Source organism: Scyliorhinus torazame, chromosome 1 (assembly GCF_047496885.1).
Source record: "Scyliorhinus torazame isolate Kashiwa2021f chromosome 1, sScyTor2.1, whole genome shotgun sequence".
Classification (NCBI taxonomy): Eukaryota; Metazoa; Chordata; class Chondrichthyes; order Carcharhiniformes; family Scyliorhinidae; genus Scyliorhinus; species Scyliorhinus torazame.
Window position 1 is genome coordinate 377,824,666 of NC_092707.1, and position 26,402 is coordinate 377,851,067.

The 26,402-nt window shown below is 45.5% G+C and overlaps 1 protein-coding gene across 1 annotated transcript in view; it reads left to right on the plus strand.

The window, feature by feature from the left end:
* The window catches only part of prkd3 (protein kinase D3), a 595,703-nt gene extending 578,304 nt beyond the window's left edge, over positions 1–17,399 (plus strand). The window contains exons 18-20 of the mRNA XM_072511897.1: positions 3,500–3,767; positions 6,059–6,144; positions 11,100–17,399. Coding sequence (XP_072367998.1) covers positions 3,500–3,767; positions 6,059–6,144; positions 11,100–11,273 — 528 coding nt within the window. The 3' untranslated portion in view covers positions 11,274–17,399. The remainder of the gene's footprint in view (positions 1–3,499; positions 3,768–6,058; positions 6,145–11,099) is intronic.
* The last annotated feature ends 9,003 nt before the right edge of the window (positions 17,400–26,402 follow it).

The following is a 26,402-nucleotide window of genomic DNA, read 5'->3' on the forward strand; positions in this document are numbered from 1 at the left end:
CATGGAGATTTTTCATGATATGAAGAGGTCTCAAGCTCAATTCCTGGTCTATATTAAGTTAGCTAGGATCAGATAAGGGTTGTTTGCAATTGCATTCCACATTCCCAAGTTAAGGGTAAAGAATAAAAGGAAACTATTCCCAGTGACTGTCTAGCAACTCTTATCAGGAGCGCAGTGGACCTGATCCAACTTTACTGTGTTAGCATTCACAGTCAAATAGTCTATTTCACTTGAATACGAGACTGTTAATTTGAAAGAAGCATAGCTAAGATACCAGAGTGTTGCTAGCATCTCTAGTTTTACTCCTCGGAATTTAGGAACAGGGTTAGGCCATTCCGATCCACCGGCCTGTTCGAACATTCAGTCAGATCAAGGCTGATCTGCATCCTGACTCCATCCACCCATCTTGGCTGCATATTGATTTATATCCTTGGCTGTCAAAAATGAGCAATCTCAGATGTAAAATTATTAATTGAACGAGCATTGACTACTGGGACAGAATTCAACACGTTTGCAATCCTTGGTGTGAAGAAATCTTTCTCCCAATGGCAAGAAAAAGTTTCTATTAACCCTCTCGCAAGGCTTCCCCCACTGGGGTCGTGAGCTCCACAATAGCAAAGGCTGCAGTGAATCACTCACAAAGTGTTAATATCTGAAAACCCCCTTTAAAAACCAGCAGTTCAAACAGGGCTTTGCTCTCACTGCCCAGCACCCCTTCCCCTCTCACTGCCCAGCACCCCCTTCCCCTCTCACCGCCCAGCACCCCTTCCCCTCTCACTGCCCAGCACCCCTTCCCCTCTCACCGCCCAGCACCCCTTCCCCTCTCACTGCCCAGCAACCCCCTTCCCCTCTCACCGCTCAGCACCCCTTCCCCTCTCACCGCCCAGCACCCCTTCCCCTCTCACCGCCCAGCACCCCTTCCCCTCTCACTGCCCAGCACCCCCTTCTCCCCTCACTGCCCAGCACCCCTTCCCCCCCTCACCGCCCAGCACCCTCTTACCCCCTCACCGCCCAGCACCCCCTGCCCCCCTCACTGCCCAGCACCCCCTTCCCCCCTCACTGCCCAGCACCCCCTTCCCCCCTCACTGCCCAGCACCCCCTTCCCTCCTCACTGCCCAGCACCCCCTTCCCCTCTCACCGCCCAGCACCCCCTTCCCTCCTCACTGCCCAGCACCCCCTTCCCTCCTCACTGCCCAGCACCCCCTTCCCCCTCACCGCCCAGCACCCCCTTCCCTCCTCACCGCCCAGCACCCCCTTCCCTCCTCACCGCCCAGCACCCCCTTCCCCTCTCACCGCCCAGCACCCCCTTCCCCTCTCACCGCCCAGCACCCCCTTCCCCTCTCACCGCCCAGCACCCCCTTCCCCTCTCACTGCCCAGCACCCCCTTCCCCCCCTCAGCGCCCGGCACCCCCTTCCCCACTCACCGCCCAGCACCCCCTTCCCCTCTCACCGCCCAGCACCCTCTTCCTCCCTCACCGCGCAGCACCACCTTCCCCTCTCACCGCCCAGCACCCCCTTCCCCTCTCATCGCCCAGCACCCCCTTCCCCCTCACCGCGCAGCACCCCCTTCCTCCCTCACCGCGCAGCACCACCATCCCCCCTCACCGCGCAGCACCACCATCCCCTCTCACCGCCCAGCACCCCCTTCCCCTCTCACCGCCCAGCACCCCCTTCCCCTTTCACCGCCCAGCACCACCTTCCCCTCTCACCGCCCAGCACCCCCTTCCCCCCCCTCAGCGCCCAGCACCCCCTTCCCCCTCACCGCCCAGCACCCCCTTCCCCCTCACCGCGCAGCACCCCCTTCCTCCCTCACCGCGCAGCACCACCATCCCCCCTCACCGCGCAGCACCACCATCCCCTCTCACCGCCCAGCACCCCCTTCCCCTCTCACCGCCCAGCACCCCCTTCCCCCTCTCACTGCTCTTCCTGACTTGTCCTGCTTTTGCATTCCCTGCCACCTGGCTCTCATTCTTGTGCCACTGCAATTTTGAAGCCTCAAAATATGTAGGAAAATATTTGGGAAGCAAACATTTCTATTCAAAATCCTAAAAATCGTAAGTCCCCCCTTGCTATAATTTTGGAAATACATGCCTAGTCCACGGGGAGACATTGGGGTTGTGGTAATGTAACTGCTAGTAATTCAGAAGCCCAGGCTAATGCCTTCTGGGGACATTCAAATCCCACCACGGCAGCTGGTGGAACTGAAATTCAAGTATTAAATCTGGAATTAAAAGCAAGTCTTAGTAATGGTGTCCACGAAACCATTGTCGAATGCAATAAAAACCGACCTGGTTCCCTGTGCCTTGAGGGAAGTAAATATGCTGTCCTTACCTGGTCTGGCCTGGAAGTGACTCCAGACCCGCAGCAATGTGGTTGACTCTGAAATGGCCCAGCAAGCCCCTTGGAGTGGGAAATAAATGCTGGCCTTGCCAGCAACAGACACATCCCATAAAAGAATAAAGAAAAAAAGAAGTTTCTCTTATCATAATCTAACCCTTGGAACCCAGATAACATTCTGGCGAATCTGCATTGCACTTATTCTGAGGTCAAAGGTGCAGTGCCTAGAACAGTACTCAAAATGTGGTTTAACCAGGACTTTGTATAGCTGCAACAAAACTTCTAGCCTTTAGTTATAAAGGCAAACATTCCAGTAGCCTTTTTTGAGTTTTCTCTCCAGATGACTTCCTACATTTTAGTGATTGGTTTATATGGATTCCTAATTTCTCTAGATCTCCACTGCTCCTGGCTTTTTACCATTTCAGTAACACTCTGGTCTATCCTGTTTTGGGCCAAAATTGATAATCTCTCACTGAATACCATTTAAATCCACCTGACACCGTTTCACCCATTCATTTAACTTTATGCTCCCCTCTATGCTACTTGCTATTGTAGCGGTATAAAATACAGAATAAAAAGTTGACATTGAACTTGCACAATCTTTCACAGCAATTAGACTAATGTTCACATGGTTGAGAGTCCCAATATAGGGAAGATAAAGCACTGGAAAATGTGCAGTATAGATTAACTAGGATGTTACCTGGGAAGAGGTTACAATCATGAAGAGAGATTTGAGAATTTAGAATTTTTTCACTCGAAGGTTGAGGGGTGATCTAATCGGGATTGTTAAGATTATGAAGAGTTGTGACAAACTAAATAGTGATTGATGCGAGGAAGGTGGTAAAATCAAGGGACAATTTTGGATTACTACAGGAAGTAACGAAGAGGTTTGAAAAATTGTACTGTACGTCCATAAATTTATATTTTTAAAGAAAATTCAACATTTGCTTCAATTAGATAAATACTAAGGTCTGCAGTGAGTAATAAACTGGTGTGGACTAGGGGTCACGTGGAGATGACGGCATCTCTTTATGGGCCAAATGGCCTGTCTTTGGCCCAGCCTAGCATACGGCAGAATCTTGAACAGTAATACATGTGATTTAATTCTCGAATGAAGGCTGAACTTTTGCCTTTGTTCTGATAAGCTTTGACTTTCTTTTAGGTAAAGCTCTGTGACTTTGGATTTGCACGTATTATTGGTGAGAAATCATTCCGACGGTCTGTAGTGGGAACCCCAGCCTACCTTGCACCAGAAGTACTCCGGAGCAAAGGCTACAACCGGTCCCTTGATATGTGGTCAGTGGGTGTTATAATCTACGTGAGCCTTAGTGGCACTTTCCCATTCAATGAAGATGAAGATATTAATGATCAGATTCAAAATGCAGCATTCATGTATCCAGCAAATCCATGGAAAGAAACCTCTGGCGAAGGTAAGAGCTTATCGGTAGCACACTGGGTAGCACTGTTGCTTCACAGCGGCAGGGACTCAGGTTTGATTCCCAGCTTGGGTCACTGTCTGTGCAAAGTCTGAACATTCTCCCCGTGTCTGCGTGGGTTTCCTCCGGGCGCTCCGGTTTCCTCCCACAAGTCCCAAAAGACGAGCTTTGTTAGGTGAATTGGACATTCGGAATTCTCCCTCTGTGTACCTGAACAGGCGCGGGAATGTGGCGACTAGGGAATTTTCACAGTAACTTCATTGCAGTGTTAATGTAAGCCTACGTGTGACGATAAAGATTATTATTACCCATTTCCCAATTCGTATATTAAGAATGTACATGATGATAGAAACTGTGAATGTGTAATTGGTGGACAGGAGCTTTCTAGTCAGTTGTTGCTCAGGATACTGCACATCATTAGCCATGAGCTAGGAATTTTCAATGTGAAATTGAATTGCACACACAGGTTATTAAAGGGGAGTGCAAGCCATAAAATATTAACAACTACAAAAAGATTAAAATGTGGTTCTTCAAATTACCCACTCATCTTACATAATCATTCTCATTTACAAGTTGCCCCTTGGCAATATCATCCATAGACATGGGGTAGCTTCCACACGTACACTAATGACACTCACGTGTACCCCCCCCTCCCCCCCCAATCACTTTACTTGACCCCTCCGTTGCTGCTTTGCTGCTAGGTGGCTTGTCTGACATCCAGTCTTGAATGAGCCTCATCCTCTGCTTCCGTCACAAATTCCACTGATTCCATTCCATCTCCAGCAGTTGGCTTCATTCCACACTATCTTTGATTCCCTGCAGCTCTGCAATCCTCAGCCTGAACCCTGTTCCTCTAGCTTTGGGATCATGGGCAAATTGACTACCAAGTTTGCCTACACAGTGATTACATTTCAAAAGTGATTCATTGTTTTGGGATGTGAAAAGTGATGTATAAAAATGCATCTTTATCATTTGTTTACCTGCATGGTCATTACTTCAGAATGAAACATCTTGTTGAATACGAGGCAGAATTTTATGGTCCCCCACCAGTGGTTGGGGAGTCCGGGGACAATGAAATACCGCAGGTGGTCTTCCCACTATCCGCCTGTCCCCAACCTGCCTGCACCTTTATATGGGGTGGCAAGGCCTAAGGCGGTATGCTCATCCTCGCCACAATTGAAGCCCATAAGTGGATAATTATTGGGGCTGGAGAAAAGCATTCAGGCAGGGTGGAAACCTGACGGGTTATCCTGACGGGTCACCCTGCTCCAACCTCGAGTATGAAGGCTGGTGCATACCTTGTTCAAGAGAGGGCAGTGCCAGGGACCCGGGTTCAATTCTGTGGAGTTTGCACGTTCTCCCCGTGTCTGCATGAATTTCCTCCAGATGCTCCACTTTCTTCCCACAATCCAAAATTGTGCAGGTTAGCTGGATTGGCCATGACCAATGCGCAGGGTTACGATGGTAGGGTGGGGGAGTGGGCCCTGGCTCTTTTGGAGGATCGGTGCGGACTCAATGGCCCGAATGACCTCCTTCTGCACTGTTGGGATTTTGTGCCCCCATTTCCACATTGGCCCCTCCACCACCCTCCTTCCCCTCGGTTTGCCCCCTGTGGATGCTCCCTTTGTCTGCACCTCTCCTCCCTGCACTGGTCTTGGACTCCAGGATTTAGAATCTGGGAACTGCTTGGAGCCCCAGTCCTGGCCTCGGCTGCTAGAGCTGCTGCTAAGACTACAGAGCCGCTGAACGATCTGGTTGGGTGGGTGTCCAGTCTCCAGCTAATTTAAACCCCTCTGTGTATTCAATGCCTGTGGGCATACTGTGATGGGCAGGGATGCATTCTCTGCTGACTTTTCAGTCGTGAGGCAGGAAACCCCACCATCTGAAAAAGCCTGCCCTGTGTTTCGATACCATTACTCATAAATTTATTTGTCTGGTTTAAATTTTTACCTGCAAACATTTTCTCATGAAGCAAATGATGCAATAACATTAAATAACTGAGAATCAAATTGGTTGAAGAAAGAAAGGATTAACTTTACACTATAGCATCTTTTACGATATGGGATGTTCCAAAACATTTTACAACCATCGAGGTACTTTTGAAATAGTCACTGTTACAATGCCAGTAACTCAACCCCAATTCCATTTGCTGCCCTATAATTAGAAATTATAAATATAAATTGGTCCAGAGGCCTGATATCCTGCTATATTGTGCTCTTGCTTTTGTGATTTGCTTATTTGTTAGAACATCACAATAATTCAATGTATTTTGCCCTTTTTGATAGCTATTGATCTCATTAACAACCTGTTGCAAGTAAAGATGAGGAAACGATACAGTGTGGACAAGTCACTTAGTCACCCTTGGTTACAGGTAAGGTGGATGTTGCATGACTTAACAGAATCCTTCACTAAATGTGAATTTTATATTTCAGCTTTGAACTCAGAAGCTGGCTGAAGCAGAATATGAACCCAAATGGTCTTTGCTACTCCTAAAAGTGGTAATAAATGAAGCATTTCTTGTCCTTTAAGAATCAGCAAACTATTTTGGTTCATGCAGCCAAGCTTCAATTTTTTTACAGCAACAAAATCAAAATTGTGATTGATACTAAGGTTAATATTTCCTAACTTTTCTTTTGGATTTCATCCATTTGTTAAAAGGACACAAATTATATTGCCTGTGAATCCTCTTAGCTGAATAAGAGTTTCAAAATGGTATTAAATAGATGAGGTGATGAAAGCAAAATACTGCAGATACTGGAAATCTGAAATAAAAACAGGAAATACTCAGAAGGTCTGGTGGCCGCTATGGAGAAAGAAACAGTTAACATTGTGGGTCTAAATGCATCTTTCTACAGAACTGAAGAAGGATAGAAAGGTAAAGAGTGATATAATTGGAAAGGGGATGTTGGAGGTGGGGCAGAATAGAAGGACAGCCAAAATGAATATAACAGACCAACCCAGAAAGGGCTGGATATCCCAGGATTAACCGACCTGGGCGTGCACCAGTACATATTTCCTCTTGCTCCCACAATACCAGAGGCACCAATGAGGGAAACAAAAAAGGAACCCAGTCTTTTCCGGGATACATGGTCCATCTGTACCTTCATAGGAGACGAGCAAGGGTTCCTTCATCCCAAAATAACATAAGTACAAAAGGAAAACACAACACCATTGGCTCTAACGGGGTCTTTCTCACCCACAATGAAGTCTTACAAGACTTTACCAACCACCTCCGAACTAAACCACCTACCCGCCACCCTGCTGTGGTGCTACTCACCACCTATCACTAAAGTGAAAGGGACCAACAAATGTACACCCTCCATGTAAAAACAAGGCGGCCGGATGCGATGGATATAGCACATTTTAAAAATGAAGTAAATACGGCACAGCCTTCTTGTCATACAACCATCTCAGCTTGATTTTTGCAGTGTAACGGGACAAACACCTCTGTGCTCGAACATCATCCACCCTTGTCAGAATAAAAGGCAATAACACAAAATGAGATATAAAATCACAAGGGAACAAAGATCAGGATTAATGATGAAGTGCAGGATAATATAACGGAGCTCGGAAAGGTCAAAGCCATGACAGGGTCATTGAGCAGCAACCAGGATCTATCCTCAGTTTCACCGAACCCCTTGCAACTCCGCCATGTCGTTGATCCGAAACCCTGGAAAAGAAGCATCTCGGCCCTGATGAGTGGCACAGATCAACCTGATCCCAGACCTCGATACAATGTGCTGCATCAAACTCAAAATGCCCAGCCTTCAAATCGTAAATGTGAAAGCATGGCACTTAGTTCTGAAATTCGGCTGGGAATTCATCCTCAGCTCCCGTTGGGAGACCGGGAGCATGGACACCCCTTCTCTGCTCTCATTTACCATTTACTCATTTACTGCATGGTATGTCGAACCAGGATGTTCGACATACCATGCAGTAGGATTTCCTAGGACTAAAGATGAGCTCTCACTGAGGAAACTGCCCTATCGACTGACAGGGTTCTCTTCTCTGCTTCGTCCATTCTCTTCAGGATATCTCGCAGCTCATCAATATGAGCACCAATAATCTGTGTCATCCACAACTTCATTCACAATGGCAGCCATTATCTCGACCCCAACGGCATCGCCGAAGCATAGCCCACTCATCAGCAAAACCGCTACTGCGAACTGGGCTTCACCCTGGTTGTCTCCGACCGCCTCAATCAATCATGGATTTTCTTGATTCAACACTGCTCCCCATCGTCAAAATTTAACAAAGATCTTCCAGGAACATAGCACAGATTATACACATCAGGGTCAAATACTTATGGGTTGGGCATCAGGATAAAAATAAAGGATTAAGAGATGAGTATCGCCAGAGCTCTCATAAAACCCAGCCTCTCCTGCGCTTACATCACATGACCCCTTTCTCCATTTCTGACGATAAACTTACCACAAATACTCCTTACAAACCTCAACGACTCCCACAGCTACCTTGACTATAGCTCCTCACACCGCACTTTCTGTAAGGACCCCATCCAATTCTCCCAGTTTCTCAGTTCCAATTCTATTACCTTTGAAAATAGGGCTCCGGACATGTCTGCTTGCGCTTAGCCGTGTCTGACCCATCTCCCACACCTCTGGCCTCATCCCTTCCCCTCCCTCCAAGAAACATGACAGGGTCCCTCTTGTCCTCACTTTTCATCCTACCAACCATCCTCTGCCATTTCTGTCAACTCTAACATGATGCCACCACTAAACACAGCTCTTCTCTCTCCCACTCCAGGTCACTGCTCCCTATGTGCCACCCTGGTCCACTCCTCTTGAACCCTTCATCCTCTTCCCACGGAACCTTTCCTTGCATTTACAGAAGTTGCAACACCGGCTCCTTTATTATTTTGGAGATTATTCATTTTGGAAGCAACAACAGGAAGGCAGAGTACTACCTGAATGGTTGTAAATTGGGAGAGGGAAGTGTGCAGCGGGACCTGGGTGTCCTTGTGCACCATTCGCTGAAGGTAAGCATGCAGGTGCAGCAGGCGGTAAAGGAGGCTAATGGCATGTTGGCCGTTATTGTGAGAGGTTTCAAGTATAGAAGCAGGGATGCGTTGCTGCAATTATACAGGGCATTGGTGAGGCCACACCTGGAGTATTGTGTGCAGTTTTGGTCTCCTTCTCTGAGGAAGGATGTTCTTGCTCTCGAGGGAGTGCAGCAAAGGTTTACCAGACTGATTCCAGGGATGGGGGGACTGTCATATGAGGAGAGATTGACTAGGTTGGGATTGTTCTCGCTGGAGTTCTGAAGAATGATGCGGGATCTCATAGAGACTTATAAAATTCTAACAGGACTAGACAGGGTAGATGCAGGGAAGATGTTACCAATGATGGGTATGTCCAGAACCAGGGATCATAGTCTGAGGATTCAGGGTAAACCATTTCGGACAGAGATAAGGAGACATTTCTTCACCCAAAGAGTGGTGAGCCTGTGGAATTCATTACCAGAGGAAGCAGTTGATGCTAAAACTTTGAATATATTCAAGAGGCGGCTGGATATAGCACTTGGGGAGAATAGGATCAAAGGCTATGGGGAGAAAGCAGGATAAGGCTATTGAGTTGGATGATCAGCCATGATCGTGATGAATGGCGGAGCAGGCTCGAAGGGCCAAAAGGCCTCCTCCTGCTCCTGTCTTCTATGTATCTATGTATTTCGCTCCCCACAGTCCAAGGGCCCAAACACTCCTTTTAGGTGAAGTAGCATTTAACTTACATCTCCTTCAACTGGGCCTACCACATTCGCTGCTCCCAAAGCGGTCTCCTCTACATTGGGGAGACTAAATGCAGGCTGGATGACCGCTTTGTGGATCACCTTTGCTCCGTCCGCAAGCATGACCCCAACTTTTCTGTCACTTGCCATTTCAACTCCGCATCTTGCTCTCCTGCCCATATGTCCGTCCTAGGTCAATTACAGTGCACCAGAGATGCCCAACACAAACTGGAAGAGCAACACCTTCTCCAATTAAGCACATCACAGCCTTTTGAACTCAATATTGAGTTCAACAACTTTAAACCTTAAATTTCCCCCTTCATCTTAAACACCCTCCACCAACCTTTTGTAGTTAGTTTTTAAGTGGACGGAACAATGGTTAGCACTGCTGCCTCAGCACCAGGGAACCGAGTTCGATTCCGACCTCGGGTGACTGTCTGTGTGGAGTTTGCACATTCTCCCCGTGTTTGCGTGGGTTTCCTCCGGGTGCTCCGGTTTCCTCCCACAGTCCAAAGATGTGCAGGTTAGGTGGATTGACCATGCTAATTTGGCCGTAGGTGGGGTTACGTGGACAGGATGGGGGATTGGGCATTGGTAGAGTGCTCTTTCGGAGAGTCAGTGCAGACCCGAGGGGACGAATGGCCCCCTTCTGCACTGTGGGGATCATGTTATATTCTAAGTTCCCTGGCCTGCCTCAACACAGCCCCACTCCTTCCCCACATGGCTGCTATCGCTTGTTGTTCAGTTGTTCCCATTGACACATTCTGCTATCTCACCTTTTGCCACTATTAGCACTCTTCATCCTTTAATGGCACCATTAACATTCTCTTTCGTCCTATGTCTGTGACAAATTTGTCAATCTCTCTCTTGCCCTGACCTGTCCTTGTTCTTCTGTTCTGTCCCACCTCTTCCGCTCCCTTTCCAGCTATATAATTCTTTACAATTCTACCTCTCTTCAGTTATGTAGAAGGGTCATTTAGACCCAAAATGCTGGGTGATATTTTCTGGCTGTTCACGCCAGCGGGACAACTACGGACTCCCCGCAGGAAACCCCGCTGACAACTTGTCCAATGCCAGACCACCTCCAACCGCTGTGAAACACGCGTGGGTTGCTCAGTAAATCCCGCACCTCAACTCTGATTCTCTGCACAGATGCTGCCAGACCTGCTGCATTTATCCAGCATTTCTGTTTTTATATCACAGCAGATGATGCAGCTTTCAGACTGTGCCAATGATTCCTACACTGCAGTGGTGCAGTGTTGAAGTGCTAATTGATATAATAAATCTGTTGCTCTGAGTATTACAATAGATTGTGCTTTATGGTACATGTATCTGGTTCGTGTTATAAATTTATGGAGATGGGAAGATGAGAGTTAATCTTCACTCATTGGGTTTTAAAAGATCCTTATCACTCACTTGAATAAAATGAATAATTTGTTTGCGGGTTATGTTTTATGAATGATTTCTGCTTTACCTGGAAAATATTATTGTACCTAAATCTGTGAATTCACCATTTGTTCCTTTGTGTTCCTAAGTGTTTTGGTGTTGACCAAGATTGAAATGTTCTCATCTATATGCTCACAGGATTATCAGACATGGCTGGATCTCCGAGAGTTTGAGACCAGGAAAGGAGAGCGTTACATCACGCACGAAAGTGATGATGCACGTTGGGAAGATTATTCCCTAGAACACAGTCTCCAATACCCCAAACACTTCATCATGGCACCCAATCTAGATGATATGGAGGAAGATCCTTAATGTATCAAACTGGGCAAACTGCCATGACTGAATAATATCACGGCTATGTTGTGGAACTGTACTGCCATCAGGGAAAAAGGAAGCCAAGACTTGTTGCTGCTTGCTGTACAGCACAGCCAACGTGGATTGGATACTGCCCAGCTCTTTGCATCAGCCCATGTGACAATGAAGGGAAATGATGTAAATGAAGATTGTGCAAGCCTGTAGCATATTTCACTTGCACAGGTCTAGACTTGGTGACTGGTGTTTATGGAGAAAGAGGACAAATGAATGCTGTGAGCTTTAGATTTTAAACCAAACATTCCTTTTCTAGTATTTAGCTGGTTTAATACTATCCACCCAAGTACCTCTCTAGTAACTAGGCACTTTGTACCAAGCCATAAATTTACTTGTTTACTAAATGCAAAGCTAGATCAGACAATCTCTTTTTGACAAGTAGTTTTTTATACTTTTAAGAGATGGAAAGTAACTGCGAAAAAATTTGTCCATTATAGGACAAGGGCTATTGCTTGGACCAAATTCAGTTTAAATAAGGATCTCTGGTTACTAAGGTTGGTTGACAGTTTCTGAGCAAATCACAGTTTGTTCCATTTTGTACACAAAGGTCTTGATTATCTTTCTGTGTCCTGTTCTCTCCAGAGATGGTCATTGTGGTATAGACAGATCCTGGTTACTGGGATAGTATTACGATATGAAGGGACTCTTTCCAAAAAAATGACAGCATCACTTTCATTGATTGCATTGTGAAGTTGACGTTAATTGAGTCACAAAACCTTCTTGTGTGTAAGTTTTTTTAAAGTAATGTAAAGCTGCAGCCTCTTTCTTAACGCTGAGTATAACATTGGCAGACCAATATCTTCTGTAGTCATTCAGTTGTTCCATTTGAACTATGGTTCAAAATTTGACAATCAGCGCTAGAATGAAGTGACATCAATTGGATTAGAATGAAGAAATGATGCTAAAGGAAGAATACTGGATTCTTATAGCCCACTTATGAATAGGATTCCTTACACCATATTAAGCTATAAACTCAGAGTGGAGACTTGATGCAGCTAGAGGGAGCACACTTTCTGTGGTATAAATTGTAAAGAGCTGTTGTGATGCCCTTGTTATCACCAGAGGACACTGCAGAGACGTTTTGCTTTGTAAGTGCCAGGGAATCCACTACTTAGCTCCCAATGTTCCTGGTGTAGGAAATATGGATTTATCGCGTCACGCTCACTTCATAATAGCAGAATGGCAAATCCAACTTGTGCAAAACACATCATTTTTGACCATTTTAAGATACCAGTCTGTGCTGTCGGTCCATGTTCCACCAGTCAAGAATGTGTCACTGCTCTGTCGGCTGCTATCAATGAGTAGATTACTAGCAGCAGGAAGCCAGTATTACTTTATGCCTGTATTTGAATATCCAGACGAAGATGTTTGCCACATCCTTCCAACCAGAGAACAACATTAGTGAAGATACAAGCAGAGGAATAAGAGGCCGAATGGCCTCTATTTATGATACCAGAAAGGTCCATAATCCCATCAGAACTGAAATTTTTGGCAGCATTTGGATATGCATTTGTATTATCGTGTCTCCAGTTATTTGCTCCTTCATAGTTGAGGCAGTGCAATTCTTGTGAGTTGAGGCCTTTGACTTCAAACTTCATATAAATGCAAAAGTCTCTGAACCTCGTGTGTGTGTGTGTGTGTGTGTGTGAAAGGAGGGGTGGAGACAGGAACGCTATGGTGGGTGCAGGTTCCCTTTGTCTCGTCTCAAGCAATTTTATTCTGTGGAGTTTTTCATTTGATGTACAGCATAAATGAAGCAGGCATAATTTGAAAGGTATCATGTTCATTATTACATCGAAATGCCGCTTGGGTAGGACAGAAAATGAGGCAAGTCTTTATTACTGTCTGTCAGATCCAAACTCTTGGATAAACCACACATACGTAACTTGCACTTGACAGGCTATGCATTTCAAAGAATAACATGAAATATATGAGCCATTCCCCCCCTGAACATAGCACCTACTAGTGACCTTACTGTATGCACTGCGATGTATATATGTTTTTGAGGTCTAATTGATGTTAAATATTCCACTCTGCATGGTTTTATCCAAAAATACCTTTTATCAACTTTTCTGAGGTTCGATGACTTTTTTAAAATCATTGGATCCAGCAGTTTGTTTTTAATCAGATGTGCACCTTTGATAAAGTAAACAACTTAGATCAGCGATCTTTTAAATTTTAGAAATTATTGGTGAAAAACAATGGTTTTTAAAATGAACAAAACGGTGCATTGACATCCAATCCTTTCACAAATAGCAGTTGACTAATGCTTTTCAATTAGGCGGGCCTAAAGAAGAGTACTGATTGGTTGGCTATCATTTAAAGTCCATACACTTCCCCCTCTCAACATATGTAAATATTCCGGCCTCTTGACCTCTGAATCTTTTCTTGCTCAGTATTGGCGCTGCTGCTGTGAAATTGGGAAGATTAGAGGTAGCATCAATTGGACTTGGGCAAGTTATTTGGCTGTAACAGCAGCAGGCTGCACTCTCCCATTCATTTGAGGCTGGACAGCCGCCTATTCCTGGCCTCTTTTGTTCCACTATTGGAGACTAATGAATGGATTTATTAAGTACAAATCTTGGTAAGTCTGGCAAATTTATAGCTCTTCAGTGTCCCTGGCAAAGGATGTCTTGAAGCCAGGTTTTTTTTTTTGTTTGAGAGAGGAAAAAACCAGTGTTGACCATGTGTAAGTAATGTCTTGCATGCGATGTGTTGATGTTTACACTAAACCTCAATCTATTCGAGTAATGTAGCAGGGGGGGAGGGGGTGGCGGTGGGCACCCCTGTTTCTCAGCAATAATTATCATTTGCTCTGATATTGATTTTCAATGATTTGGGCTGTATTTTCCCTCCACTTCGAAATCTTGGGTCGAAAGGCTCGACTCATTGTATGCAGGTAAACTTGACATTGTGTGCCACAGTGAATTGGTTTCAGCATACACATCCTTATTTTCAAATTCCATTTGTGGCCACATCCCATTCTATTTAAGAAGTCTTCTCCAGCCTTCAGTCCCATCTGCAGCCTCCATTTCTTTGTCTCTCAATCACGAGCTCTGGATTTACTGCACCATCAGAGACGGTTGTTGCGGCTACGTACACCTGGCATTCGCTTTCAAATCCACCTCGCCTTGAACCCCCCTCCATAGCTGCTAAAAAAACCTCTTCAACTGTGCCTTAGATGCCCTCCTCAACCTCAAAACTTCTTTATTTATTGCTAATGTCTACCTCTCCCTCCTGTAAAATTCTAATATGCTATTTCATGTGATGCGTGGACTAGAAATGCATGTTGTTGCCAAACTATTTTTTCCACACATTAAAAAATTGGCCCTTTTTAAAAAAAAAAGTTGTAAAAAACATGATTTAATTTTACACAGTACTGTATAGACCTTTTGAGTTCATTTGAAAACCTGTCTATTTTAAGATGCTGTAACTTTAGTTTTTTTTCAAATATGAAAATAAGTTTAACCAGTCTGATTTGCAGCTAAAACAAAAACAATTACTGCAACTTTAAAAAAAAAGAATTGCCTTGAAAGATAATGATCAATACTAACAAATGATGTCCGTTATAAAATTGGGTTCAAAGAAAATATATGAGGGAACAACATGTACAATTCAGAATGTGGATTTTCTATGGAGTGTTTTGACGTTAAAAGTTCCCGGCACATTCATGGCAATATTTGAGATAGTCAATCGTAGAGCAACTAGAATAGGTAAATAAGCTACGATTTTATCCTTATGCAATGCTAGAAAGATTTTCCAACGTTTTGTATGCTTAGGTTTTGTACAAATGCACAGGGACCACTAAATTTGAATACTGCTTGCTGTAGTGTTTGTTGAGATTGGAATACCTGATAGATCATGACATTTTAAAGCACCGGCTGCAACGAGACCAAGACTTTACCCGAGACATTTTGTTTTGTTTGCATTTTGTGAACTTGCTGCCTGCAAAGTTGAATAAATGTATAGTTGAGTTTTAAGTCATTTTTTTTGAGGGGGAAGGAACCTCCATTTTATGCTTTAGTTTTAGACTGTTTTGCTTGTATGTGTATTTAAGTGTGCTATATACTTTGTCCTGTGTTAGTCCCAATAGTATGTTATTTGACTAAATAAATTGTGCACTCCAGTACTGGAAGATAATATAAGGAGTGAAGTAACCTAGTTATAGTCGCAAACATTCCCAAAAATAAACTTTACCCAGTGGCTTTAACTCTGGTTTCATAAATATAGTTTTATATGTTGAAAGTGTGACGTCTGTTGTCTTCTTTGCTCTAACCGTTTGATTTTAAGTGCAATTTTGGCAAAGGAAAAACATTTAACTTTAGAGTCTATTTTAAAGATTTAAGATATTGTCAAGAACAAGGTTTACCTTATTTTCTGAACCTATTATAATTAGGGGTGTGCAAATATACCTGTACTTGGATTGTGAACCTTGTGTAGTCAAATTGTTATAAAATATTAATAAATGGAGCACAGCTGAAAAGATATGTCACGTGGCATATTTTGTGCAGCCAGATGCTTTATGTTGTGGATTCTGCTGGGAGAACAAACAATTTTGTTTAGCACCAGAGTTTGACTGCACACACCTAATTATCAACCAGAACCAAACTGTGCACTAGAAAAGGTACAGAAACAAAGATTGGTGGAGCAAAGAATGTGAAATTCAGGGTTCCCTCTAAATTTTTGTTAGGGTTACGAAATTATCTTGAAATGCAAAACCTGCGTGATTGCTAATCATGGTCAATGTAAAAAATGCTTTTGCATTCTTTATCTTTTACCTATTTAATAGGGTTCTTTTTTCGTTTTTGCTGTTTTCCTTAAGACGTGCTGAATGTTCTGGAGTTGGTTTGTCAAGGCAAGTCAATGCTAACATTATGCTTGGTAACTCTACATTGATTCATAAATTAAATTGTGTTTGTAGGTTTTGCATTCCCAATTATATGAACAAGCAACTGTTTCCAATCTTACTGTTTGTTATCCAATTTCAGTGATGATCCAGTGCAGCAGCATCTGGTATGGTCCAATCCAGTGCACTCAACAATGTTGAGGTACAGGCAACAAACCAAATAATGCAACTCTGCATAATTTTAAGTGGTAAAATCCAAATGCTATAAGTTATAACCACCCAGAATTAAAAGAAAACACATTTTGAAAGGCATTTGTTTAAATTAATTGTCCTGACATTTAATATTAGTGTAATGCACTATCTTACCAGAGTGGTCTCTGATAATTAATAACAATTCAACTCCACTTTAAAAACCGCTCTGTAGATCGAAGATTGGAACAGTTCTGGCTCACTAATGCAGATAGAATAGGCAGATGTTTGATAGATAGTTCACATAATAAGTATTATGGCAAAGATACTGAGAATACACCAGAGGTGTAAGTAAATCTCATTACCAATACAAGAAATCATGCTCACAACATGATTTGAGATATGTATATCATATTACCCATGCCATATACCTGGGTTCTGGTACAGACTATAATAACAAAATTGCTGCAAGTTTCCATTTTTATTAACATTTTACCCCAAGAAATCAATTGCAGCTTGCAGTTCAAGTGCTAAAAGTGAAAGATGAAACCAATGTGTTTTGTTAATTTAGATTTTGGGACATTTTAAAAGACGCTATATAAATACATGTTGTAGAATTATTTTTCGTAATGGCTTGTCCTGCAATAATTGTTGCCTTTGTATGTTTGCTTCTGTGCGATTAAAAAGAAATTCAATTTTTGCATGCCCAATTTTGTGCTAAATAGTCATGAGATACTGGAGGTGGTTTAATAAGGGCTCTCCAGCATTTTTACACTGCACTTTAGCTGGTCAGTGTAGTTGCTGTGGTCCGTACTCATTGTTGTGAAGTGTGATGGAAATTAAGGAACCATAGACTTTAGACAACAGCACAAAGGACCAAATTATGGTGTCTGTTAGGGAAATATTTACAGGCTATTCCTGAGAATCTTTACATCATCAGTGTTGCCACTGGCTTGGCAGGAATCTTATGGAAAAGTGTTTTTGTATATTTTAGTACCTACAGTTTAATAAAACTCTATAATTGTAATTTCAAATTGTGCTAATTTTACTTCATTATTGCAAATTGCAGGTGTTTAGCAAACAACAACACCCATTTATATTGCTTTCAATTTGAAGGGAAGCCCCAAAGCATTTCACTAAAAGACACAAGAAGATGAACACCATTGTTCTGAAGAAAGAGATTTGGACGAGTGAACAAAAAGATGGGTTTTAAGAGAGTTTTTAAAGGTGAACATATCAAGAGGTGAAAAGGTTCAGGGAGGGAACAGCAGACAGTAAGGCTGAGACAGCTAAAGGCTCTATGGCCAATCTTTGGACAAAGGAAGGGGGGGGGGGGCGTAAAGCATTAATGCACAAGCCATCAGAATAAGGAATGGAGTGCACAGGAGGAGATCTGAGGTATGCAGCTTGGTTGGGATTATATAGATGAATATAAGGATTATAAATACATTACGCTGGAGGACAGTAAACGAGTGCCGATCAAGATGATGGGTGAGTAGAATTGTAAGAATGAGAGAGACAGGTTCTGGACAAAGTAGAGCAGGCCAGCAAAGAGAGCATTGAAAAAAAATCTTGTTTGGAAGTGACAAAGTAGATGATAATATCAGCGAAGAGGTGGAGGTAGGAGAAGAAGTTAGAGAGGTAGCGGATGTGGAAGACATTGCTCTTTGTTATGGAAAAGATGTGGGCGGGATTCTCCGTCCCGCCGTGCCAGATTTCTGGTTCAGCAAGCCGGCGGGATCCTCTGTCCTCTGTTACGCCGGCCGGTCAATGGGATTTCCCATTGTGGGGCAGCCCCATGCCGACAGGAAACTCCCGGGCTGCCGGCAAAATGGAGAATCACGGTGGCAGAGAATCCAGCCCCTGGGGTTTAAAGTCAGCTCCTATTCAAACAGAATAGCAAGATTGTGAAAGGTTGAGCTAACATTGAGAGGGTGGCCAGAGAAGGGTGAAATAGAGGCACTGGAGTGGAGTTTGTGAACCGGGGGGGGGGGGGGGGGGAGGAGGAGGAGGAATGTGACTGCTGAAGGATACCTTTACAGTCTTCCAGATGTTGAACTGAAGTTCTGATTCCTCTAGGTCTTGGATGTCACACAAGCAGTCAGATGACATGGAAGTGGTTGAGAAGTAAAATGATACCGGAGAGAGGTGGAACTGGGCATCATCAGTATCCGATATGAAAGCTGACACTTCCTGCAGTTAATGTCATTGGGGGAAACACCTGAAGGCAAAAAAGATGGAGGCCAAGAATTGATCCTTGGGGGTCTGTTTCAGTCACAAACAATGTAACACTGGCTAAAGCTGTTAGCTGGGTGAAAACCAAACTGAGTTTTAATGGAAAGAAGGACTCAGAGATAGAAGACATGAGACTAGGTAGCTAGCTCACCATCTTCCCGACCACTTCCGAGCTGACTCCCATAGTATGCTAAGTGGGTCGGTGCCAAAATCACTATCCCACCTGCCATATGTAAATAAATGTGACAGCGTAGGTTCAATTCCTGTACCGACTGAGGTTATTCATGAAGACCCCACCATCTCAACCTTGTCCCTCGCCTGAGGTGTGGTGATCCTCACGTTAAACCAATAGCAGTCAGTTCTCCCCTCAAAGGGGAAAGCAGCCGATGGTCATCTAGGACTATGGTGACTTTACCTTATGTAAATAAATAACTCATGGTCAATTAGGTTTGTTGGCAAGCCTACTGACCTGGATAATATGTGGCCCATGCCATAATACATCTGGCGTGGGAAGGTTGGCAGGCAGTTTTTTTTACGGCCTGAGGTGATAAGGGCAGGGATGGAAGGGAGGGCACCATATTCAGGGGTGCTGTGTGTGCAATGGGGAACTTTCCCCAAGATGTCACCCCTTTCCTTATGCGCCACTTACCCTCCACCAGGGAGGTGGGGTAGGGAGTGAGACAGCAGTCCACCGCTCCAAACCCTGCCCCTTGTAAAATGCAGCCCTGTGAATACAAAAACCTTAGGGAGGGATGGGGGTTAGGTAAATTGATCAGGGGTAGGTTTTGTGCGAAAGGTGACGGTGATTTTCAAAGGGAAAGAAGTTGCATAAGGAAACAAAACTATTGATGTCAGCTAACCTAAGGGTTAGAGTGTTGCATGATCAGGAATCGCTTGGAAAAGACATTGCGGTTGCAGAAAGTGGAATTGATTGATTAAAGTGAGCTTTGCCATGGCAGAGTGGGTGGTGCTAAAAGGAGAGATTTCAGGTCTAGAATGGTTTGGAATCTGGGAGCAATTCGAAGGGTAAAGGTAAAAACAAGAAAGGGGGTCGAGTCAGTTCCATCGATGATTTCAATCTTACAAGATGAATTTTGTGTTTCAGATGATTGTTTGGGGAGGAAATGAAAATTCACTGAGATATGAGGGTTGTTTTTGCCCTCCCAAAATGACACAAACTATTTTCCCTCAGAAATGCATTTTCTCCTTGGGAACTAAAGAAACATGTAAAGTAGGATGGGGATTAAGTAGTGTGGGAACACAAAACAAGTTTGAGAACCTTTACTCCAGCACAAATCAGTTCCTGTGCTTTGGCACCAATTAGATAGCATCACCCAGCAAGCCACGTATATTAATGCATTTGGGAGAACACTTCTTGCTTGGACGTGAAGATATTGTGATGAAATCTTTTATCATCTGAACTTTTAATCGCTGACTGAAGGCTTCACGTTAAGTGAAACTTGGAAAAAATATTCTCTTTGTCATTAAGAAATACCCCAACTCCAAAATCTAGTTTGATCTATATTTCATATATTAGAATATTTCAACACCGACATACTGGCTGCTGCATAAATGCAACATAAAACATAGAGTCGTAGAAACCTACAGCACAGGAGACCATTTGGCCCATCATCTCCCTGACTGCCAAGAAGACCTACTCCGCCTAATCCCACTTTCCAGCTCTTGGTCCATTGCCTTGTAGGTTACAGCACTTCAAGTGTACATTCACATACTTGTTAAATGTGATGAGAGTTTCGCCTCTGCCAGTATTTGGGGAAACGAGTTCCAGATCCCACACCTAGGTGAAAAACATTCTCAATATCTCTCTAGTTTTTCTCCCAATTAGTTATAATCCATGCACCTGGTTATTGACCACTCAACTAACAAAATAGAGTCTTTTCCAAGCTACTGGACCCCTAAATGTTTTACAACATTATTATTTTTTTAAATAAATTTTTACAGATTTATGTCACTTGCATTTATTGCCTGTCTCCATTTGCCTTCAGGAGGTGGTGGTGAGCTGCCTTCTTGAACTGCTGCAGTCCCTGAGGCGCAGGTGCTGTTTGGGTGGGAATTCCAGGATTTTGACCCAGTGACAGTGAAAGAACGGAAATTTATTTCCTGGTCAGGGTGGTGAGTGATTTGTTGGGGAATCCCCAGGTGGCGGCGTTCCCAGCTATCTGCTGCTCGTGTACTTCTAGATGATTGTGAGTTTGAAAGGTGCTGCCTGAAGAACCTTGGTGAGTTCCTGCAGTGCATCTTGTAGATGGTACACACGGCTGCCACTGTCGTCGGTGGTGGTGGGGTGATTGAACGTTTGTGGAAGGGGCAGCAATCAAGCCATGCTGGATGATGTCAAGCTTCTGAGTGTTGTTGGGGCTGCACTCATCCAGGCAAGTGGAGAGGATTACATCATACTCCTGACTTGTGCCTGGTAGATGGTGGACAGGCTTTGGGGGGGTCAGGAGGCGAGTTACCTGCCGCACGATTCCTAGCCTTTGACATGCTCTGGTAGCTGCAGTATTTTTATGGCTAGTCCAATTCCATTTCTAGTCAATGGTAACCCCCCGAATGTTAATAGTGGGGGATTTAGATAGTAATGTCACTGAATGCTGAGGGGCGATGGTTAGATCCTCTCTTGTTGGAGATGGTCATTGCCAGGCACTTCTGTGGTGCGAGTGTTAGTTGCTACTTGTCAGCCCAAACCTGGATATTGTCCAGATCTTGCTTCATTGGGACATGAACTGCTTCAGTATCTGAGGAGTCACAAATGTTGCTGAACATTGTGTCGTCATCTGCGAACATTCCCACTTCTGACCTTACGATGGAAGGAAGGTAATTGATGAAGATGGTTGGGCCTCAGACACTACCCTGAGGAACACCTGCAGTGATGTCCTGGAGCTGAGATAATTGACCTCCAACCACTACAACCATCTTCCTTTGTGCTAGCTATGTCTCCAACCAGCAAAGAGTTTTCCCCCTAAATCCCATTGACTCCAGTTTTGCTAGGGCCCCTTAATGCCATTCTCGGTCAAATCATGCCTTGATATCAAGGGCAGTTTCTCTCACCTCACCTCTGGCATTCTCCTCACCTTCCTCTGTTCCATAGAAAGCACCTCAGATGATCCAATCTTTCCTCAAAACTAAAACTGGCAACATCCTTGTATATGTCCTTGCATTGCGCTGGTCAAGGAGACACAGCCTGAGTGAGTGAGACACAGACAGAGTGAGAATTTGGTGCAGTGAGGTAATTCGGTGAAGAGTGGGAGAAGGTGCTTTTTTCCCAACTGTTTTGTTCTCTCTCTTCGGGCCTAATTTTGGGAGCCATTCGGAGGAGGAGGAGCAGTCTCTGTGAGTATAAAAACCTAACGGTAACTTCCTGTTTTCCAGTTGTTTTTTTCCAAAAGTGACATCAGAGGGAAGCTGTGATCTGATTGGTTGATAGCAAATCTGCCCCAAATTTTAAAAAAAACACAGCTAAACGTGTAAACTTAAATTAAATTAATTGATTAGAGATGGCTGGTCAGGTGATGTGCTTGAGCTGCTTGATGTGGGAGCTGGCAGATCCCATTGCAAGCTGCAGCGACCACATCTGCAGTAAGTGTTGGCTGCTCGAAGAGCTCCGGCTCCGAGTTGATGAGCTGGAGCCTGAGCTTCAAACACTGAGGCACATCTGGGAGGGGGAGACTTACCTGGACACTGTGTTTCAGGAGGCAGTCACACCTGTCGGAGAGTAAGTAGTTTAAATCCTGCCAGTGGCCAGGGACAGCAGGGTGTGACTGCAAGTCAGGCAGGTAAAGGGAACCAGCAGTCAGGAACTCAGGAGCCTCAGCCCTTGACCCTGTCCAACAGGTATGAGGCACTTGCTCCCTGTGTGGATGGCGAACAGGGCTGCAGGAAGGATGAGTCAGCTGACCAAGGCACCATGGTTCAGCAGGCCATTCAAGGGGAGGGAGTAAATAGGCAAGTTGTAGTTGTAGGGGATTCTATTATCAGGGGGATAGATAGTATCCTTTGTGAGCAGGATAAAGAGTCCCGCATGGTATGTTGCCTGCCCGGTGCTAGCGTGAGGGACATCTCTGACCGGCTTGAAAGGATACTGGAGAGGGAGGGGGAGGATCCAGTTGTTGTGGTCCATGTCGGTACCAACAATATAGGCAAGTCTAGAAAAGAGGACCTGTTTAGAGATTATAAAGAGCTAGGATTCAAATTTAAAAAACAGGTCCTCAAGGGTCATAATCTCCGGATTACTGCCCGAGCCACGTGCAAATTGGCATAGGGAGGCAAGAATAAGGGAAGTTAACAAGTGGCTGAAAGAGTGGTGTGGGAAAGAGGGGTTCCTTTGCATGGGACACTGGCATCAGTTTTGGGACAGGGGGGACCTATACCGTTGGAATGGTCTCCACCTGAACCGAGCTGGGACCAGTGTTCTGGCGAAAAGAGTAAATTGGGTGGTCAATAGGACTTTAAACTAGAGATTGGGGGGGAAGGGAAAGTCAGGGAACCAAGAGGTGAAGTAATCAGTGGGAAGCGTAGCTGCTTAGGAATACAAAAAAGCATGAAAAGACAGAACTCCGGAGAGGTTACGATAGTCCCCATCCCACAAAATATGACAATGTATGGAAAGGCTCAGTAAACCAAGGTCCACCACACTAAGAAAACAAAAAGGGATGGTCAATAGAGAATTAAAGGTGCTATATTTAAATGTGCGCAGTGTACGGAACAGGTAGATGAGCTTGTGGCCAAGATTATGACTGGCGGGTATGATATGGTAGGCATCACAGAGACGTGGTTGCAGGGGGTTCAGGACTGGCATTTAAACAGCCAGGGATTCACAACCTATCAAAAAGACAGAGAGGTGGGCAGAGGGGGCGGGGTTGCCTTGTTAATTAGGAATGAAATTAAATTAAATCAATAGCACTAAACGACATAGGGTCAGATGATGTGGAGTCTGTGTGGGTAGAGTTGAGGAACCACAAAGGCAAAAAAACCATAATGGGAGTTATGTACAGGCCTCCCAACAGTGGTCAGGACCAGGGGCACAAAATGCACCACAAAATAGAAAGTGCATGTCAGAAAGGCAAGGTCACAGTGATCATGGGGGACTTCAATATGCAGGTGGACTGGGTAAATAATGCTGCCAGTGGACCCAAGGAAAGGGAATTCATGGAATGTTTACAGGAGGGCTTTTTGGAACAGCTTGTGATGGAGCCCACGAGGGGACAGGCCATTCTGGACTTAGTGTTATGTAATGAGTCAGACTTGATTAAAGATCTTAAAGTAAGGGAACACTTAGGAGGCAGTGATCATAATATGGTAGAATTCAATCTCCAATTTGAAAGAAAGAAGGTAGAATCAGATGTAAAGGTGTTACAGTTAAATAAAGGTAATTACAGGGGCATGAGGGAGGAACTGACGAAAATCGACTGGGAGCAGAGCCTACTGGGAAAGACAGTAGAACAGCAATGGCAGGAGTTTCTGGGAGTAATTGAGGACACAGTACAGAGGTTCATCCCAAAGAAAAGAAAGGTTATCAGAGGGGGAATTAGGCAGCCATGGCTGACAAAGGAAGTTAGGGAATGTGTAGCGCACAATGACTTACGAGAGAGACGAGAAGTGATGAAGTTGATTCAGGCTTTATTAAGCGAGACTTGTCCACAGCAGCTCAGCAACAGAATGAAGCGGCGGGGAGAAGCTCGGGTTTTTATACTCCGCCTTCAGGGCGGAGCCAGGAGTCGGCAGCCAACCAGGACCCGGAATCTGTCAGCCAATAACATCACGGCTTCACAGTCCCACATGACCCCTAATACATACCACCACATTCACCCCTTGTTAAAAAGGAACCCGGCGGGGTGGTGGTTCGCATGGTGGTAGGGGTTTACAAGGCTGGCCCTGGAAGGAAAATTTCGGACATTTTACTACAGTTTTAGCCCTACACTGGGCTATGTACAAGTTTGTGAAAAACTATTTACAATATTAGCAAAAAAGTTCTTTTTTTTTTGTTGTTACAACATTCTTGGTGTCACATGGATTCCACGAGTCGAGTGGGCGGTCTGGTCGTCCTTGTTGATCGCCTCAGCCCCGGTGGTGGTGCAGGTGCTTGTTCGGGCGTTGTCGTCTCCGGGAGCGTTTCGGTGTTTGTTCCTGTTTTACTCCTGGGCGGGCACGGGAGGAGGACTGATCCCCCGGGAAGGGGGCGGTAGCGGGGTGCGCCGGTGGCAGGGAGGGGATGATCGGTGTCGGGGGGGGGGGTGTGTGTTGCCGGCGGGCGCCAGGTCCCGCAGGGGGACCGTGTCCTGTCGGCCGTCGGGGTACGCCACGTAGGCGTACTGCGGGTTCGCGTGGAGAAGGTGAACCCTCTCGACCAACGGGTCCGATTTGTGCGCCCGCACATGTTTCCGGAGCAAGATGGGTCCTGGGGCCGCCAACCAGGTCGGCAGCGACGTTCCGGAGGAGGACTTCCTGGGGAAAACAAAGAGGCGCTCATGAGGTGTTTGGTTAGTGGTGGTACACAGCAGCGACCGGATGGAGTGGAGAGCATCCGGGAGGACCTCCTGCCACCGGGAAACTGGGAGATCCCTGGACCGTAGGGCCAGTAGGACGGTCTTCCAGACCGTGCCGTTCTCCCTCTCTATTTGCCCGTTCCCCCGGGGGTTGTAGCTGGTCGTCCTGCTCGAGGCTATGCCCTTGCTGAGCAGGAACTGGCGCAGCTCGTCACTCATGAAGGAGGACCCCCTGTCGCTATGGATATACGCGGGGCAACCGAACAGTGTGAATATGGTGCAAAGGGCTTTAATGACTGTGGCCGCTGTCATGTCGGGGCAGGGGATGGCGACGGGGAAACAAGAGTACTCGTCCACCACGTTCAGGAAGTATGCGTTGCGGTCAGTGGAGGGGAGGGGCCCTTTGAAATCCAAACTGAGGCGTTCAAAGGGGCGGGAAGCCTTGATCAGGTGCGCTCTATCCGGCCTGAAAAAGTGCGGTTTGCACTCTGCGCAGATGTGGCAGTTCCTGGTGACTGTACAGAGTAGGGGAGGTTGCGGGACTTAACGAAATGGTAGAATCGAGTGACCCCCGGGTGGCAGAGGTCCTCGTGGAGGGCTTGGAGGCGGTCTATTTGTGCGTTGGCACATGTGCCGCGGGATAGGGCATCGGACGGCTCGTTCAGCTTTCCGGGACGGTACAAGATCTCATAGTTGAAGGTGGAGAGCTCGATCCTCCACCTTAAGATCTTGTCATTTTTAATTTTGCCCCGCTGTGCATTATCGAACATGAAGGCTACCGACAGTTGGTCGGTGAGGAGAGTGAATCTCCTGCCGGCCAGGTAATGCCTCCAATGTCGCACAGCTTCCACTATGGCTTGGGCTTCCTTTTCCACTGAGGACTGGCGGATTTCTAAGGCGTGGAGGGTCCGGGAGAAAAAGGCCACGGGTCTGCCCGCTTGGTTAAGGGTGGCCGCCAGAGCTACGTCGGTTGCGTCGCTCTCGACCTGGAAAGGGAGGGACTCGTCGATGGCGCGCATTGTGGCCTTTGCGATATCCGCTTTGATGCGGCTGAAGGCCTGGCAAGCCTCTGTCGACAGGGGGAAGGTAGTGGACTGTATTAGCGGGCAGGCCTTGTCTGCATACTGGGGGACCCACTGGGCGTAATATGAAAAGAAACCCAGGCAACGTTTCAGGGCTTTGGAGCAGTGGGGGAGGGGAAATTCCATAAGGGGGCGCATGCGTTTGGGGTCGGGGCCTATTATCCCATTGCGCACTATGTATCCCAGGATGGCCAACCGGTTTGTGCTAAAAACGCAC